The sequence below is a fragment of the Scyliorhinus canicula genome, chromosome 1 (assembly GCF_902713615.1).
Source record: "Scyliorhinus canicula chromosome 1, sScyCan1.1, whole genome shotgun sequence".
Taxonomy (NCBI): domain Eukaryota; kingdom Metazoa; phylum Chordata; class Chondrichthyes; order Carcharhiniformes; family Scyliorhinidae; genus Scyliorhinus; species Scyliorhinus canicula.
In genome coordinates this window covers 173,848,847-173,865,238 of record NC_052146.1, presented here as the reverse complement: position 1 = coordinate 173,865,238, position 16,392 = coordinate 173,848,847, and the positions used below count along the sequence as shown (strand labels likewise).

General features: G+C 43.8%; 1 protein-coding gene across 1 annotated transcript in view; it reads left to right on the top strand.

Annotated features, from left to right (window-relative positions):
• The window catches only part of myo6a (myosin VIa), a 257,553-nt gene extending 256,841 nt beyond the window's left edge, over nucleotides 1-712 (top strand). Inside the window, 1 exon segment of the mRNA XM_038802906.1 lies at nucleotides 468-712. Coding sequence (XP_038658834.1) covers nucleotides 468-667 — 200 coding nt within the window. The 3' untranslated portion in view covers nucleotides 668-712.
• Nucleotides 713-16,392: the final 15,680 nt, after the last annotated feature.

Sequence of the window (16,392 nt, the reverse complement as noted above, 5' to 3'; positions counted from 1 at the left end):
CGGGTATAGGGTAGATACGTGGGTTTGAGTAGGGTGATCATTGCTCGGCACAACATCGAGGGCCGAAGGGCCTGTTCTGTGCTGTACTGTTCTATGTCTATGTCCTATCATCGCCATCCAATCAGGTTATCAAACTAACCTCTTCTTTTCAGTGCCATTAATTCTCACAGCCAATTGAACTTTATGATTGCTGTTGCCCAGATATTCTCTCACGTGGAGGCCTGATACAAGGTCACTACAAAATATTAGATGCAAGGTAATTCTCTCTGGTTACTTTATTGAGATGCTGACACTTAGCCAGTAGAAAGGCTTTGCATGTGGTGCCTAATTGTCACCTGAAACTATGTTCAAGATCTCGAGAAACTCGTGCTGTTAATATTTACCAGCAGCCGATATCTCTAAAGTAGAGAGAAAGGTTTTCTCCTCTTCCTGCTGATTTCCTTGACTTCTCCTGATTTATATTGTAGGTAAGGATGACATGGAGATGTGTGAGCTAAACCTGGAAGAGACAGGCCTCACTCGGAAGCGTGGAGCTGAGATCCTACCACGGCAGTTCGAAGAGGTGTGGGAGCGCTGTGGTGGAGTCACGTATCTGCGCAATGCAATCGAGAGCAAGCAAGCCAGGCCCACCTATGCCACAGCGATGCTGCAGAACCTTCCACATTAGAATGTGTAATAGGTTCTGTCCTAATTAGAGAGAGATGTGTGGAGGGAAAAAAGACTTGTAAATGGAACAAAGGGAAGATTGCTTCTCCCTAGCAAAGATAAATCTCTCAGAGCTTGAAATAAATGTTTTTTTTTAACTTCCAGAACTCATAAACACTATTCTATGCAACAGTAATTAGTAAAACCAATCGAGCAAAATTAGGAATAATATTTAGTGACAGTATCCCTATTTCCTTAGAATTGTGTGGTAAACGATCAAAAATAAAAGATATCTAAAGTGAATCATAGTTGAGTCCAAGGTGCCGCCATGACATTTACAAGACTTAGGTAAAGAATGAAGGTGACTTATTTACATAGTGTTAGTTCTTTCAAAATAAAATCTGTGGGGAAATGGATGGTATCATCCTAGAGTAGTTTAAAAATGTGCCAGTTACCACCTTGGATTGAATAGTTGGATGCTATTTAATTATTGCTTGGTGAAAGACCTTAATTTGAGCAGTTACTATTCCCCATACCCAACATTTTATAAACTGCAAGTCAATAAGTTAAAATACTGATATAGCATTTCACAGCCGATTGTAAATTTCTTACTTGAAGGTTGCAGCTTTCAGGAATGACTAAATAACCAACAACCCTCTTAGATACTTTAACAGTAGTGGGTCCCGATATTGGGTTATTTCAGAAAATTATTTCAAGCCCTGCAGTTGTACCTATTTGACACAAATGGATTTTGTTAATTGTAGAGTTTTGTTTTGTTCATTCCTAATTTCTGTGGCATTACTTTTGTGTAGTGAAGTCTGTTTTTGTTTACTCTGATAACTGAATACTTGGATCATCTATAAACACTGTTTTTTGCAGTGAAGTTATGTCTTAAAACTGGAACTGTGACACTGTTTGCGTCAGGTCACCAATTCAAACAATCAGTTCCCAGAAACAGTTTGGTGGACCTTGCATTAACATTGGGTATTTAACATGTTGGGGCGTATCTTCTCCAGCTTCTCTCGGAGGAAGCATGGTCTTGGATTAAGCAGTGGCACAGCTTTTTCTTAATATCTGCCAGTACACACTGATCTCACTCCCCTCACCACCCAGCTTACCTAAAGCCAAACATAGAAATTCCTTCCTGGTGAGGTTAATGGTGACAGGTTGGCTTTTTTTTTAAAGGGGATTGGATAAAAGCAACTTCTCGGTCTGAAAGATGGAGCCTTTGGGCCTCTTTTTTTTTGTGTACAAATGTTATCCATTCATAGCTGCTGAATTTATAAGAAAACACAGAATCTGTGCAGATGGGATTTGTGTCAGGCAGAGTTGGAACAGGGGAGTGAGAAAAAGGTCAGCCTCAGAAAGCTGGCCCGAGGAACCCTGCACTGCCTGGAAGGTGTAGGTTTTGTGGGAATGTCTTATCCCAGCCTATGTTTGACAAAATCTAACTTGATAACTGAATGTGGTGTGGAAGGTGCTGTAAGTAGACTGGTTATTTATTTATAATTTCAAATGTGCAAGTGATTCTCTAATAATCTGATCAGCAAGTCCTACCTGAAACAGTTGATGTTTTCATGATACTTTTTGAATCACTCCGACCGAACCTCTTAGGATTTACAGTTTACCATTTGATTTTGAATGATCTGTTTTCAATTGGTGAGATGCCGAAAATAAACACATTCCTTATCTAATGTACTGGGGCATCTTTATTCTTTCACCTCTTTGTTGACGGTGCCAGTTTTTGTGAAATATTTATTGTGTCATTTTGTGAAGCTGAGAAGAGGTTTGAATATCACGCACATTTTACACTTTTCTGCCAATGCGTGCTGATTTTGATGGCATCGGCAGTGACCCCTTTCATCGCTCAGTGGATGACTTGGCTCCATGCAGGCCGACTCCTCTTAATTCAAATTGCATCTTTCATTATTAAATAATCATGTTTGTAGCACAAAAATCATGCCAGTATGTTTAACTCGATACTCATCGTTCCAAAATCAATTTCTCTATCGAAAATGTGTCAGTGCGCTGATTTGGAAAGTTCTCTCTCTGTCCTGGGCCTTGTTAACCATTTCATGTTCTGCTCTCGGTGATACCTATTTTTCCACTATTTGTTGACATCCGATACAGGCAATTCTTGACTTTCAGGTGATTTTATCAAAAGATCAAAAGTGTCTGGAGATCTTTGCTCCTCTCTCTCTGCATGGGTCTCAGGTAGTGCCCAGGCTACCAAATCGGGTTCCTTACTCTTCAGTATAGACAAGGGCAGAGCCATATCCCAGAGAAAGCTATGGTTTGATTATTCTTAACTGCACTTTCCTGACCTCAATTTCGGATGAATGTATTTCAAAGAGGAAAAATCTTCCCACTTGATCTAATTTATTAAACATCTGTTTTACTATAGAGGAACTTTTGTTTGCCCAAAATGACCTACATTTTTGCCTGAGCCTGTTTTATCCTTGCATAATGATTCCAATACAAAGAATAGTACTGTTGACAGGTCTTGAATATGTCTAATTTTATTTCCTCCAAAACAAAACTTTCTTCCTTGATACACAGGAACCACGTGAACTATCTTCCCCTTTTAATGAAAATTTGACTTCCGCAGCCCACCGCTCCCTCCAAAAGAATTTAGGTTATAGTTCCCTTTTTGAGTGCTGGAAGCAGCACCTCTTACCAATCTGTTTTACTAATTCCAATTTCAGAAACAAAATTGATCCAGCCTGCTAGTTTTATGTCAGCAATGTTTGCAATTATTTTGGATTCTCACTCTCGAGCACACTGCCTTTGAAGGTCTAAACTTTGAAAGACAAAACTTTTGTCCAAATTGTTGCTGTACTGTGACATTGTGTCTGCAGGTAAATTATTCAAACTGCTGGATTTCTGATATGTCATCACATCATGCTGCCCTGAAACCCATGTTCCCAAAAGATGAGCAGCAAGTCCATTGTGACTGCTTAAAAGAGGGGTTAGGAGTTAATTTGTCAATTCATAATTTTCCTTCTGACACTTTTTAATAATGTCCAATGTATAAATTTACATTCAGCAGCACGAAAGTAATTGCTTGATTAAATAAATTTATAAAAGCTGTCCATGGAAAGGGTTAACCTTTTTGTAGGTTGACATGAAGGTAGAGCAAAACATAGTGAGACACCATTGTGTTACTTCACCCAAATTTTAAAAATTATGTTCACAAATACAAAAGAATCTAATGTCATTTGAACTTGTTTGTTAAACAAAGTCTTTGTACCTTTGAAACCTTGCACAACATTTACTGATGCAAGTAATTTCAGAAATAAATTTGAGCTTTTCCCTGTGCTTCTAATTTTTCAGAATGTGAGCCATGATATCACAAAAATGGTTCATCCGCCCTTCGGAGTTAAAAATCGGCTTGGAAAACAGAATTTGGTAGGACAGCACGGCAGTGTAGTGGTTAGCACTGCCGCCTCACGGCACCGCGGGCCTGGTTTCAACACCGGTTAATATCCATATGGAGTTTGCACCTTCTCCCTATGTCTGTGTTGGTGTCACCCCCACAATCCAAAGATGTGCAGACTGTGTGGATAAGCCATGTTAAATTGAAAAAAAAAATTGGATACTTTAAATTACAAACATTTAAAAAAAAAACAGAATTTGTCAGCAACACCATTATTTAAGCATTCTGTGAAACAATTCTGCAGTGGAAGACAAAAGATACCTTCAGATTGTTTTCATGATGCTTGATGGTAGGTGCACTCCCTTTTATTCTCTGGTCACCATTCCAATGCTGCCAAAATGATTAAACGATCAGAAAGACTTCAGATCATTGCCTTCAAAAATGGCATTTATTTATGTGATAGCCTCATCGTTTCATGCAATTTACAACAGCCAGAATGTCACCCTGGCCACAATGAAAGACATGTTTTCACTAGTAAACAGTATGTTTGACATCAGTGACTGTAATTTAATTCAGACCAATATTTTATTAAATAAACACAATGCAAACAAATAATCAAAATTGTGCATGCTTACAAAACCAAAACAGTAAATTATTTTGTATTTCCTTTCTTCAGATAACTTACTAAATAACTGTAAAATGCAGACTCTTACAAAATAAAGAAGGTGACTCATTTTCCCAGAGCTTCTGGGCTCCGAAATATCAACACAGGCTTTTTAATTAAGGGGCAATTTAGTGTGGCCAATCCACCTACCCTGCACATATTTAGGTTGTGGGGGTGAAAGCCATGCAGACATGGGGAGAATGTGCAAACTCCACATGGACAGTGACCCCAAGGCTGGGATTTAAACCCGCAAGCTCAGTGCCGCAGCCCCAGTGCTAACCACTGCACCACATGCCACCCAACTTCTCCAACTTATAATTGTAGAAAAGGGATGGAATCTTTCCTTCTCTCCCTCTATTCCATTATAAATGATTTGGTGCTTTTTCTCTTGATTCAATTTCCGAATACTACTTCCTTGTCAATACATTGGACAATGGGTAAGGAGCCAATCACAATACCAATCTCAGGCCTGTAATGCTTTGTAAACTTTAAATTGATTTAAAATGAGATCTCAGACTTTTAATTTAGGTTGTGCAAAATTACAGCAATTCTTACCTGCAGTGCAATTAAACCAAAGTGCTTTCAAAATTTCAGAATTGACCTCGCAAACTGAATTTCATAGCTCTACAATAATGTTTCATTGAAAGTAAACCCACACCAACATTCAAAGTGCCCAGTCCTCAAATCCTGGGGGCACAATTTTGAATTGAAATGAACATAATCAACTGTATTCAGATTGGCATGCAACTTAGTAATACTGATCTCTGTCACATTATTAATTCACGTGCCAAGTGCTGTGATATTCCCAGTTATGAGCACAAGGAATAATCATACAGTTTTGATCAATTGAAAAACCAGATATCTCAAAAATAAAACACACATGTGCAGAGTAAACAGTTACATTTAAGTCAGTACAGGATTGTAGGGAAGGCATGAATTAAAAATGCTTAGTACTTCCAATCTCAAAGACAAGATGACCAGAGGGTCAAACGGCTTTTCGTGCCAAATGCAAGAGAATGCTGTGAACACAGAAAACAAATGCAATTATACTTTATTTTAACATAGTCTTTCAATTGCGGGTCAGGAATCTTTCACATTTTAACAAACACTCCAAACCTTTGTCTATTTAATATTAAAAACAGAACATACTGAAAACACTGAACATACTGAAAACACTGACCTGATTTCTTTCTCACAGACACTTTAACTTTTGCTGTGGACATTTTAATTTCTTTTGTTCTTTTCTCGTCCTGTTGTTTGACCTCCAGTATCCATCCCGAGAAATTTCTTTGGAACCGTTTAAAAAAAATAATCTTTGTATATTGTGCCCTGCAAGATTTATTTTCTTTCTGCGATGCACAGTCTCAAACTCATCACCCATCTTTCCAGTTAACTGCTTTGCAAACTATGCTTTCTGCCACTCCACTTTGAGGGATAGTAACCAGCAAGCTCCCCTGTTCCCTGATTCGGACAATGCCACACACCCTGCTTGCCATCGCCCCCTTTCTTGCAAACACTAAAGTACATGGCTGCCCACATTGAGCACAGTATAAGAAATGGTAGTTTTGAGAATATTAAAGAATCAGCATTCATAGAAGAAATGTGGGCATTGTAACCTCCTAGCACAAGGTTTTTGTTTGTTCCTTCATAAAAATGATTTAACAACCAAAGAGTAGGGCACTTTCTCGAGGGTCAGATCGAAGTTGCATCATCCCTTGTCATCATTCCTCACTTGATAAGATGGAATGTCTGTCCTAGACAAGTCTCTAGTAGAAGTTAACAAACGGTAGCAAACACAAGGTAAACTGTATGATGATCTTGGGGACAGAATAATGACCAAGGGAGTGTTTTACTTGGGTACCTGTCCCTTCAGTGATTGGATAATAAAGTGATTTGACATGGGCTTCCTCCAGCTTCTATAACTAGGGCATATAAAACAGGCACTCGGGTGGGAGTGGTCAGTTTTCAGACAATGAAGGACCAGTGGAGAGCTAACTGACATTTTTGTTAGCTCAAGACGGCCGAGAGCAGAAGTGACTGCCGCCATGGACACATCAGCCTCTCCTGCATCATCTATCTGATCATCTCCTGGGGCTGATAAACCGTTCTGACCCGTCACGGGCCATTTTTGTTTCTGCCTGTTTAACCGATGCATCATATTTAAACTTGCTCCTCCATCAACTCCTTAAAAAGGCAGGTCATTATCAGTAATTTTGAAGGTTAATCTGAGACTCCTGCACCAAATCTCTCCATGGTGTTCGAAGAGGGGTTTATAGTGGGTGAGATCTTAGGCTTGAGAAGTAACAGTCTTTGTTACACGCATATGGCCAGGTTCTGACAGAGATAACAGGCATGGCTGGGGTGAGTGTGTGACCGGGGATTATGAGTGCATCCTCAATAGGCTTTCTAAAGAAGCTCAGAAAGGCAATGTTGTTTCAAGAAGGCCTTCAATAAGTTTGGTCCATGGAGCACATAGTTGTGCTTCACAGCTGAATAAGAGGTACAAGGAGTCAAGGGAATGGGTAAATAAATTGAAAAAGGAGTGTAGTGGTTGGCATGAGTATCTCCATCTGACACAATGTTAGGCAAGGATAAGGGTAAGCGCGTTATACAAGAAAGAAAATACAGAGCAAACATCGATTTGTAAACTGAAAATGGCAGGCATGAGGAGTTAGAGGATATAAGAGGGGCTTTGAGGGAACTAGACTTGAGGCAGACCTCTGCCTCTTCTGAAAACCATGTCCTTCCTGTGTTTAGCTAAGTCCAACAACTTCATACATAAATCTGCTAACAAGAAGGAGGCAGCACTTTTTGAACATTAGGAGGGCATTGAAGTTTGGTCCATGGAGCACATAGTTGTGCTTCACAGCTGAATAAGAGGTACAAGGGGTACTGGCTGAGGGGAAGGAAACAGGTGGTTGTGGCATTGGATGCCGAGAAAGCATTTGACTGGGTAGAATGGGGCTACTTGAGGGCAGTTCTGCAGTGGTTTGGGATTAGACCAAGATCTGTGGACTGGGTAAAGTTACTATATAAGGAGCTGAGGGTGAGTACCCGCACAAATAACATCAACACGGAATACTTTCCTCTCCACCGTGGGACTAGGCAGGGATATCCAATGACCCCATGCTGTTTGCACTCACGATTGAGCCGTTGGCCATCACATTAAGAAGATCGGGGGTATGGAAAGGGATAGTGCAGGGGGGGATAGAGCATAGGGTGTCCTTATATGCCGATGACTTGTTATTATATGTGTCGGAACCGAGTGTGTTAATAGGGAGAATACTGGAGATGCTTCAGGTATTTGGGTCCTTCTCGGAGTACAAATTAAATCTAGACGAGTGAATATTTTGTCTCGGCCGGGGGTGGGGATGGCTGCCATTCCATAGGGCAGGGACTCACTTTAGATACCTGGGGGTTCAGGTTGCTTGGGATTAGTGGGGGCTCCGTAGGTACAACATTTCTAGTTTGGTGGGGAGAGTGAAAGCCGATCTGGCAAGGTGGGATGGTCTCCCTCTGTCACTGATCGGTCGGGTACAGGCAGTTAAAATGAATGTGTTGCCACGATTCCTGTTTATTTTCCAATGCTTACCAATTTTCCTGCCAAAGGTATTTTTTAGAGAGATTGAAGGGATGATTACCTCATTCATATGGGGAGGGAAAGTAGCCAGAATTAGAAAGGTGCTGCTACAGAGGGGAAGGCAGGCAGGGGGTTTGGGTCTTCTGAACCTGATGTATTATTACTGGGCGGCGAATGTGGAGAAGGTACGGAGCTGGGTCAGAGGGTTTGACTCCCAATGGGTCCAAATGGAGGAGAGTTTGTGTGGGGGGTCGGGAAGGAAGGCACTGGCAAAGGCTGATGGCCCCAGGGAGATACTCAGGGAGTCCGGTAGTAATAGCTTTGCTGAGAATTTGGAGACAGTTTCGGCAGCACTTCGGGTTGGGGGCAGGGTGAAGGGAAATGCTGATTCGGGGGAACCATAGATTTGAGCCAGGGAGGTGGGATGGAAATTTTCAGAGATGGGAGGAGAAAGGAATTAGGACACGAAAAGATTTGTTTCTTTGGAGTCTGTTTGTAGGATTGAAGGAGCTGGGAGTGAAGTATGGGCTGGAGCAGGGAGAAATATTTAGATATATGCAGATTCGAGACTTTCCAGGAAGGAGATACAGAGCTTCCCAGTAGAGCTGGCTTCCACATTGCTGGAGGAGGTGCTGACAACAGGGGGACTGGAGAAGGGGGTAGCATCGGCGGTTTACGGGATTATTTTGGAAGAGGAGAAGGCACCGCTGGAAGGGATCAAAGCAAAGTGGGATGAAGATTTGGGAGAGGGTATGGAGGAGGTGTTCTGGTGTGAGGTGCTCCAGAGGGTGAGCACCTCCACCTTGTGTGCGAGGTTGGGCTGATAAAGCTGAAGGTGGTATAAAGGCGAGGATGAGCCGGCTCTTTGAGGGGGTAGAAGATGTGTGTGAAAGTTGCGGCCCTGCAAACCACATTCATATGTTTTGGTCCTGTCCAAAGCTGGAGGTTTACTGGAAGGAGGTTTTTAGGGTAATCTCTAAAGTGGTGCATGTGAAACTGGACCCGGGCCCTTGGGAGGCCATATTCGGGGTGTCGGACCAGCCGGGGTTGGAAACTGGTGCGGAGGCAGATGTTGTAGCCTTCGCCTCGTTGATCGCCCGAAGGCGGATCCTGTTGGGATGGAGAGCAGCCTCTCCACCCTGTGCCCTGGCGTGGCGAGGGGACCTGTTGGAATACTTGACCCTTGAGAAGGTTAAGTTTGAACTGAGGTGGAGAGGTTCTACAATTCATGGCCGTTATTCATCATGCACTTTCGAGAATTGGAGTACATTTGAACATTAGGGGGGTTGGGGGCTGGGAGGGTTGTGGGTAGGGGGTATGTGTTAATGGTGACTATGGGTGATTTCTGATTCCTTTTTGTCATTTGTTTATGTTAACATGCGGGCTAATGTCTGGGGTTTGGTGGGAGGATGGGATCGTTGATATTGATATGAGGATTGACATTGCATTTGTTACTTATTATTGTTTATTGTTGGGTGTACATTTGGCAGAAAATGTGAAAAAGGAGAATAAAAATATTTTTAAAAATAAATAAATAAATCTGCCAACAGCATACAGAGTGTGGTTGCTGTTTCCAAAACCAGAGCAGATGGCCATGGCTCTTGCTGTGGCACTATAGTTGTGAATGCTTCCCCCACACCCCACCATCTCTGCTCCACCTCTCCCATTCATGAGGAAAATGCTGGTGTATGTGGTTGCCTAGGAGCACAGGACAGGGCTATACCAAGACTGATGGGGGGGGGGGGGGGGGGGATGGGGAAAGAGAATGGTGAAGAACCATCCTTAACCAATGGGGGGGGAGGAGGGGGGGGGGGACGTTCTGACACTCTGTGCTTTCTATATTCCTGTCGGTTTTTTACTGTATTAATTTCTTTGTGACTGTCATAAGAATTCTTTTTCTGCTTTATCTTACCTGCTATGTTTCTGGACATCAAGGGGGCTCTAGATTTGGCAATCCCATGACAAGAATAATATATAAATAACTTCAATATGTACATGGTAACTTGTGCGCTAATGGTGAAGATGTGGACAGTAAGTACTCTGTCTTCACTAAGGAGATGGATTTGCTGTTATTCTAGATAAAGAGGAGGAGGAGTGTGAAATATTGGATACAATACCCAGAGTAAGAGGAAATACTGGAAGGGCTGACATACTTGAAGGTGGATAAATCACTAGGGCTGGATGGATTGTATCCCTGGCTGTTAAAGGAAAGGGGATGCTCCGAGAATCATTTTCCAATCCTCACTCAATACAATGCAGCTTCAATTCCTGTACTGGCTGAGGTTTTTCCATGAATGCTCTGCCTTCTAAACCTTGCCCCTCGCTTGAGGTGTGGTGATCCTCAGGTTAAATCAGCACCAATCAGTTCTCCCCCTCAAGGGGGGAAGCAGCCCATGGTCATCTGGGACTATGGCAACTTTACCTTTACCTATCCAGAATAGGTCAATGCACAAAGTCTCCAATCAGCCAGTGGAGCCACTGTTGCTTCCTAATCATTGATAACAAAGCATGTTCCTCAGGCACAATCCTGGAACCCTAATCAGTAAATTCACTATTCATTTTATGGTAATTAGCTGAGAATTGACTATCCAAAAATCCTTTATATTTCATGTATAGTCATTTCAGTCCTTTTATACATCTTGTCACAAAGCAAATTGACTTCATCTCCAAGTCTTTATCCTCAGCTCCCAGAAAGCTCAGAAAAGTTCCCAGATGAATCATTCGCCTCAACACAGTACACCATCTCCACGCAAGTGACAAATACTGGAAATACTCCACAGCTCGGACAGCATCTGTGGAGAGAGAAGAAGAGCTAACATATAAAACAAATAAAAGATACGATTTATAATCATCTAGATAGGAATAATATGATTAGGGATAGTCAGCATGGTTTTGTGAAGGGTAGGTCATGCCTCACAAACCTTATCGAGTTCTTTGAGAAGGTGACTGAACAGGTAGACGAGGGTAGAGCAGTTGATGTGGTGTATATGGATTTCAGTAAAGCGTTTGATAAGGTTCCCCACGGTCGGTTATTGCAGAAAATACGGAGGCTGGGGATTGAGGGTGATTTAGAGATGTGGATCAGAAATTGGCTAGTTGAAAGAAGACAGAGAGTGGTGGTTGATGGGAAATGTTCAGAATGGAGTTCAGTTACGAGTGGCGTACCACAAGGATCTGTTCTGGGGCCGTCGCTGTTTGTCATTTTTATAAATGACCTAGAGGAGGGCGCAGAAGGATGGGTAAGTAAATTTGCAGACGACACTAAAGTCGGTGGAGTTGTAGACAGTGCGGAAGGATGTTGCAGGTTACAGAGGGACATAGATAAGCTGCAGAGCTGGGCTGAGAGGTGGCAAATGGAGTTTAATGTGGAGAAGTGTGAGGTGATTCACTTTGGAAAGAATAACAGGAATGCGGAATATTTGGCTAATGGTAAAATTCTTGGTAGTGTGGATGAGCAGAGGGATCTCGGTGTCCATGTACATAGATCCCTGAAAGTTGCCACCCAGGTTGATAGGGTTGTGAAGAAGGCCAATGGTGTGATGGCCTTTATTGGTAGAGGGATTGAGTTCCGGAGCCATGAGGTCATGTTGCAGTTGTACAAAACTCTAGTACGGCCGCATTTGGAGTATTGCGTACAGTTCTGGTTGCCTCATTATAGGAAGGACGTGGAAGCTTTGGAACGGGTGCAGAGGAGATTTACCAGGATGTTGCCTGGTATGGAGGGAAAATCTTATGAGGAAAGGCTGATGGACTTGAGGTTGTTTTCGTTAGAGAGAAGAAGGTTAAGAGGTGACCTAATAGAGGCATACAAAATGATCAGAGGGTTAGATAGGGTGGACAGCGAGAGCCTTCTCCCGCGGATGGAGGTGGCTAGCACGAGGGGACATAGCCTTAAATTGAGGGGTAATAGATATAGGACAGAGGTCAGAGGTGGGTTTTTTACGCAAAGAGTGGTGAGGCCGTGGAATGCCCTACCTGCAACAGTAGTGAACACGCCAACATTGAGGGCATTTAAAAGTTTATTGGATAAGCATATGGATGATAAGGGCATAGTGTAGGTTAGATGGCCTTTAGTTTTTTCCATGTCGGTGCAACATTGAGGGCCGAAGGGCCTGTACTGCGCTGTATCGTTCTATTTCATGTCAATGACCTTCCCTTAGAACTTGGAAATGCTGGGCGGGGTGGCGGGGGGCGGAATCAAAGATTCCTATCCTTTCAGTTTATTAATATTTTCTTTCCCCTTCCACCCCGCCTTCCTCTCTATGTGGTTTGTCTGCGTGTGTGTATTGGGTGGTGGGGGTGGGGGGGGGGGGGGGGGGGGGGGGGGTTAGAAATTGCGGTGGGGTTAGGAAATGGGCAGTCAATGATTCCAGTGGAGGTATGAATGGTAGGATGATGAACAGCTACCAAGGGAATGTAGTGGTAATAGGGGACCAGTATAGTGAAGGGATTAACACTGTTCTCTGCAGCAAAAAGGCAGAGTCCAGATGCTGTGTTGCCTGCCCGGTGCCAGGGTTTGAAACATCTGTTCTGGGTCGGAGAGGAACCTGCAGTGAGCCGATCCAGCAGTCATGGTCCATTTGGGAACAGAAACAGAGGTAGAACTAGAAAAAGGTTTCTGCAGAGAGAGTTTGAGGACCTAGGCACTAAATTAAACAATCCCCGGATGTATAAAGTGGCATAGGGCGAATACAGTTGAAGAAATGAATACGTGCCTCAAAAGCTGGTGTGGGAAAAGTGGATTCTGGATCCTGGGGCACTGGCACCAGTTTTGGGGTAGGTGGGACCTGTATCGTTCGGATGGCCTACATCTAAACTGGGCTAGGGCTGGTGTTCTAGCAAACTGCATAACTAGGAAGGCAGAGCAGGTTTTAAACTAAATAGTAGGGACCAAGGATAAAATATGGGAAAACGTGGTAAACCAAAGAGTAGAAAGAAGGCAAGAGAGAAAGATATTAAGATGGAAAATGATAGACTGTGATAAGATGGGGTAGTGAGTTCAAATCTTAGAGTAAATCAACAGTCAAGGCTGGAGGTTACAAAAATAATAAAAGGACAAAAGAAAGGTTCTGTATCTCAATGCACATAGCATTCAAAACAAAACAGATGAACTGGTAGCATAATTGAAATACGCATCCATTACAGAGACATGGCTGTAGGATGACATCGATTGAGACCTGAATATTGAATGGTTTGTGACTTTTATGGAGGGCATGAAATGAGGAAAAGGTGGAGGGATGGCATAAGGTTGGCACGGTGACACAGCGGTTGAATTCTGGCCTTGTATAACCATCTGTGTTGAGTTTGCACTTTCTCCCCGTGTCTGCGTGGGTTTCCTCCGAGTGCGCTGGTTTCCTCCCACAGTCCAAAGATGTGCAGGCTAGATGGATTGGTCATGCTGAATTTCCCCTTAGTGTCCAAAGATCTACACGTTAGGTGGCTTGACCATGCTGAGCAAAAATGCCCCTTAGTGTTTGGAGATGTACAGGTTAGGCGGGCTTAAGGGGTTATAGTGATAGGACGAGGGAGTGGGCCTAAGTAAGGTGCTCTTTCAGAGGGTCGGTGGTGACCTGATGGGCCGAATAGCCTCCTTCTGCACAGTAGGGATTCTATTGGCACATTAGAGAGGGATGACCCAAGTTCAGGAAACCAGGACACAGAAGCAGTGTGGGTTGAGATGAGCAATGATAAAGGCAAGAATGCACTTGTGGGGGTCGTGCTTTTGATTCTTTCTTTTCCCACACTTAGTGGTGGCAGATTTTTCATCTTCCCATAACGAGCTTTTCCTGGAACAGGCCGTTAGCCCATTGCTCGAGGCTTATAGCTCGAGGGGGCCACTCCATATCAAAGTATGGCTGACCAGGAGTCTCTCCCACCGCATGCCATTGGTGTGCTGGAAGATTCTGCAAGTTGACACCCAACATGTTGACCATGTTATGAATGTATCTTCCTTGGTCATCAAGTCCTGGGCTCAGAGGCGAGGATGCTACTCTTGACACCACAAGCTCTTCTGTGGGACTGGTGTACAGCCTCCCTAATTGGAACTACATGGCAGGGTTAGAGTCAGTGAAGTGAAGTAGAGAAATCAAGACAGCCCATGGTAGGTCTCAGTGGAAGGATGTGGAGAGGGGCAGAGGGAGTGATCCAGGTAGATGGAGGATATCCAAGATGGGTAAAAGGCTGTGGAGTGTGTGGAAAAATCTTCTGGCCAAAGGCATGGGGGCAGAGGTGGAAATGACAGAAGAACTCAGCATGTGCCCAATCTGAAATTCATCATTTGGGAATGAAGCTGAGGTCTTGGTCAGATCATCTGGGGTCAAAAGGGAAAGTGTGAGGGTATCATGAATACACAAAAAGGGGTGAACTTAGTAGAAGGGATGGTGCAGAAGACAAATTGATGAGAAAGATGCAGAGGTCGGTTGATATACATGAGTTGTTGAAACTTGTGGTCCTTCCCTTTGGGGCAGCACGGTAGCATTGTGGATAGCACAATCGCTTCACAGCTCCAGGGTCCCAGGTTCGATTCCGGCTTGGGTCACTGTCTGTGCGGAGTCTGCACATCCTCCCCGTGTGTGCGTGGGTTTCCTCCGGGTGCTCCGGTTTCCTCCCACAGTCCAAAGATGTGCAGGTTAGGTGGATTGGCCATGATAAATTGCCCTTAGTGTCCAAAATTGCCCTTAGTGTTGGGTGGGGTTACTGGGTTATGGGGATAGGGTGGAGGTGTTGACCTTGAGTAGGGTGCTCTTTCCAGGAGCCGGTGCAGACTCGATAGGCTGAATGGCCTCCTTCTGCTCTGTAAATTCTATGAAATGTAACTATGAAATTCCCACCAGAAAGGAAAAATAAACAAGTGTTATTTGCTAACCTGTCAGATGAGACGTGGGATAAAGTGAAAGTGGGGGAGTGGGACAGCTCGGAGAGTCAGCCAATGCTACAGGAGAGAGTAATCGCGAGTGTGCATGTGGCAGCACAGGGCAAGCAGGATATGGCAGGAACAGCAGTTTGAGGAGTGCCTCACGTCTGACATATCATAATCATGCATGGACCTGAAACATGAAGGGCAGAACTTCAGTAGGAATTGTTATGATCTCAGCTGATGCCATTACCGGACAAGCTGGATCCCAGGGTGGAACCTAGCTCACAAGATTGTAATTTGTATCTTTTGAGGGCAGCGATGGAACACAGTGACAGAGACTGCTGATGAACTTTTAACAAAAGATTAAACAAGAAAAGATGAATTATAGTACACTACTCCTTCCCCCCCCCCCCCCCCCCCCCCCACAACTATACCTTTCCAGATATAAATGTTGCCACAGTCCCAGAGGCAGCCCTTGTCTTTGAGAGCCGACTGGTGGTGATTTAACGTGAGGAGCACCACACCTCAGGTGAGGGGCAAAGTTGAGACCGCAGGGCCTTCAAAAATCACCTCTGCTTATATGGGGATTGAACCGGCGCTGCTGACCTCGCTCTGTATCACAAACAAATCGTCCAGCCAACTGAGCTAAACTGACCCCCACTTAGTTTGTGATGCAGAGCGAAGCCAGCAGAGTGGATTCAATCCCCGTGCTGGCTGAGGTTATTCAGCCTCCTCAATCTTGCCCCTCGCCTGAGGGGTGGTGATCCTCATGTTAAACCACCACCAGTCAGCTCCCCCCCCTCAAAGGGGAAAGCAACCCATGGTCATCTGGGACTGTGGTCACTTTAATTACTTAACTTTACAGATATATGCAGATTTGTTACGGATAACACAAGTTACAAAATTCATCTTATACTCATGTTCACAGTCAGTACACAGTCCATGTAAACCAACATGGGACCTGTGGCCAGATACCTCACACTCTGCATTGGGCATGCAAGACACTCCAAGCTGTACTCGGCTGTGTAGATTCTGTGTCTCAAGTGCCATCATACTAGATATTTCAGGAGCAGCAGCAGAGACTGTGCAATGCACTGATAAGCTTTCCAGCGGCACTGTGCTCGATTGGAGGAGCCAGCAGAAATAACATGATGCCGCAGGTAATTTCAACAATGCTTTTCTCTTGGATGTGCAGTTTACTGGACAGACAATCAAACACAGCAAAAGACGAGTGTATGCAGGCCTTCATCAATGGCCCTCACACACTGAAA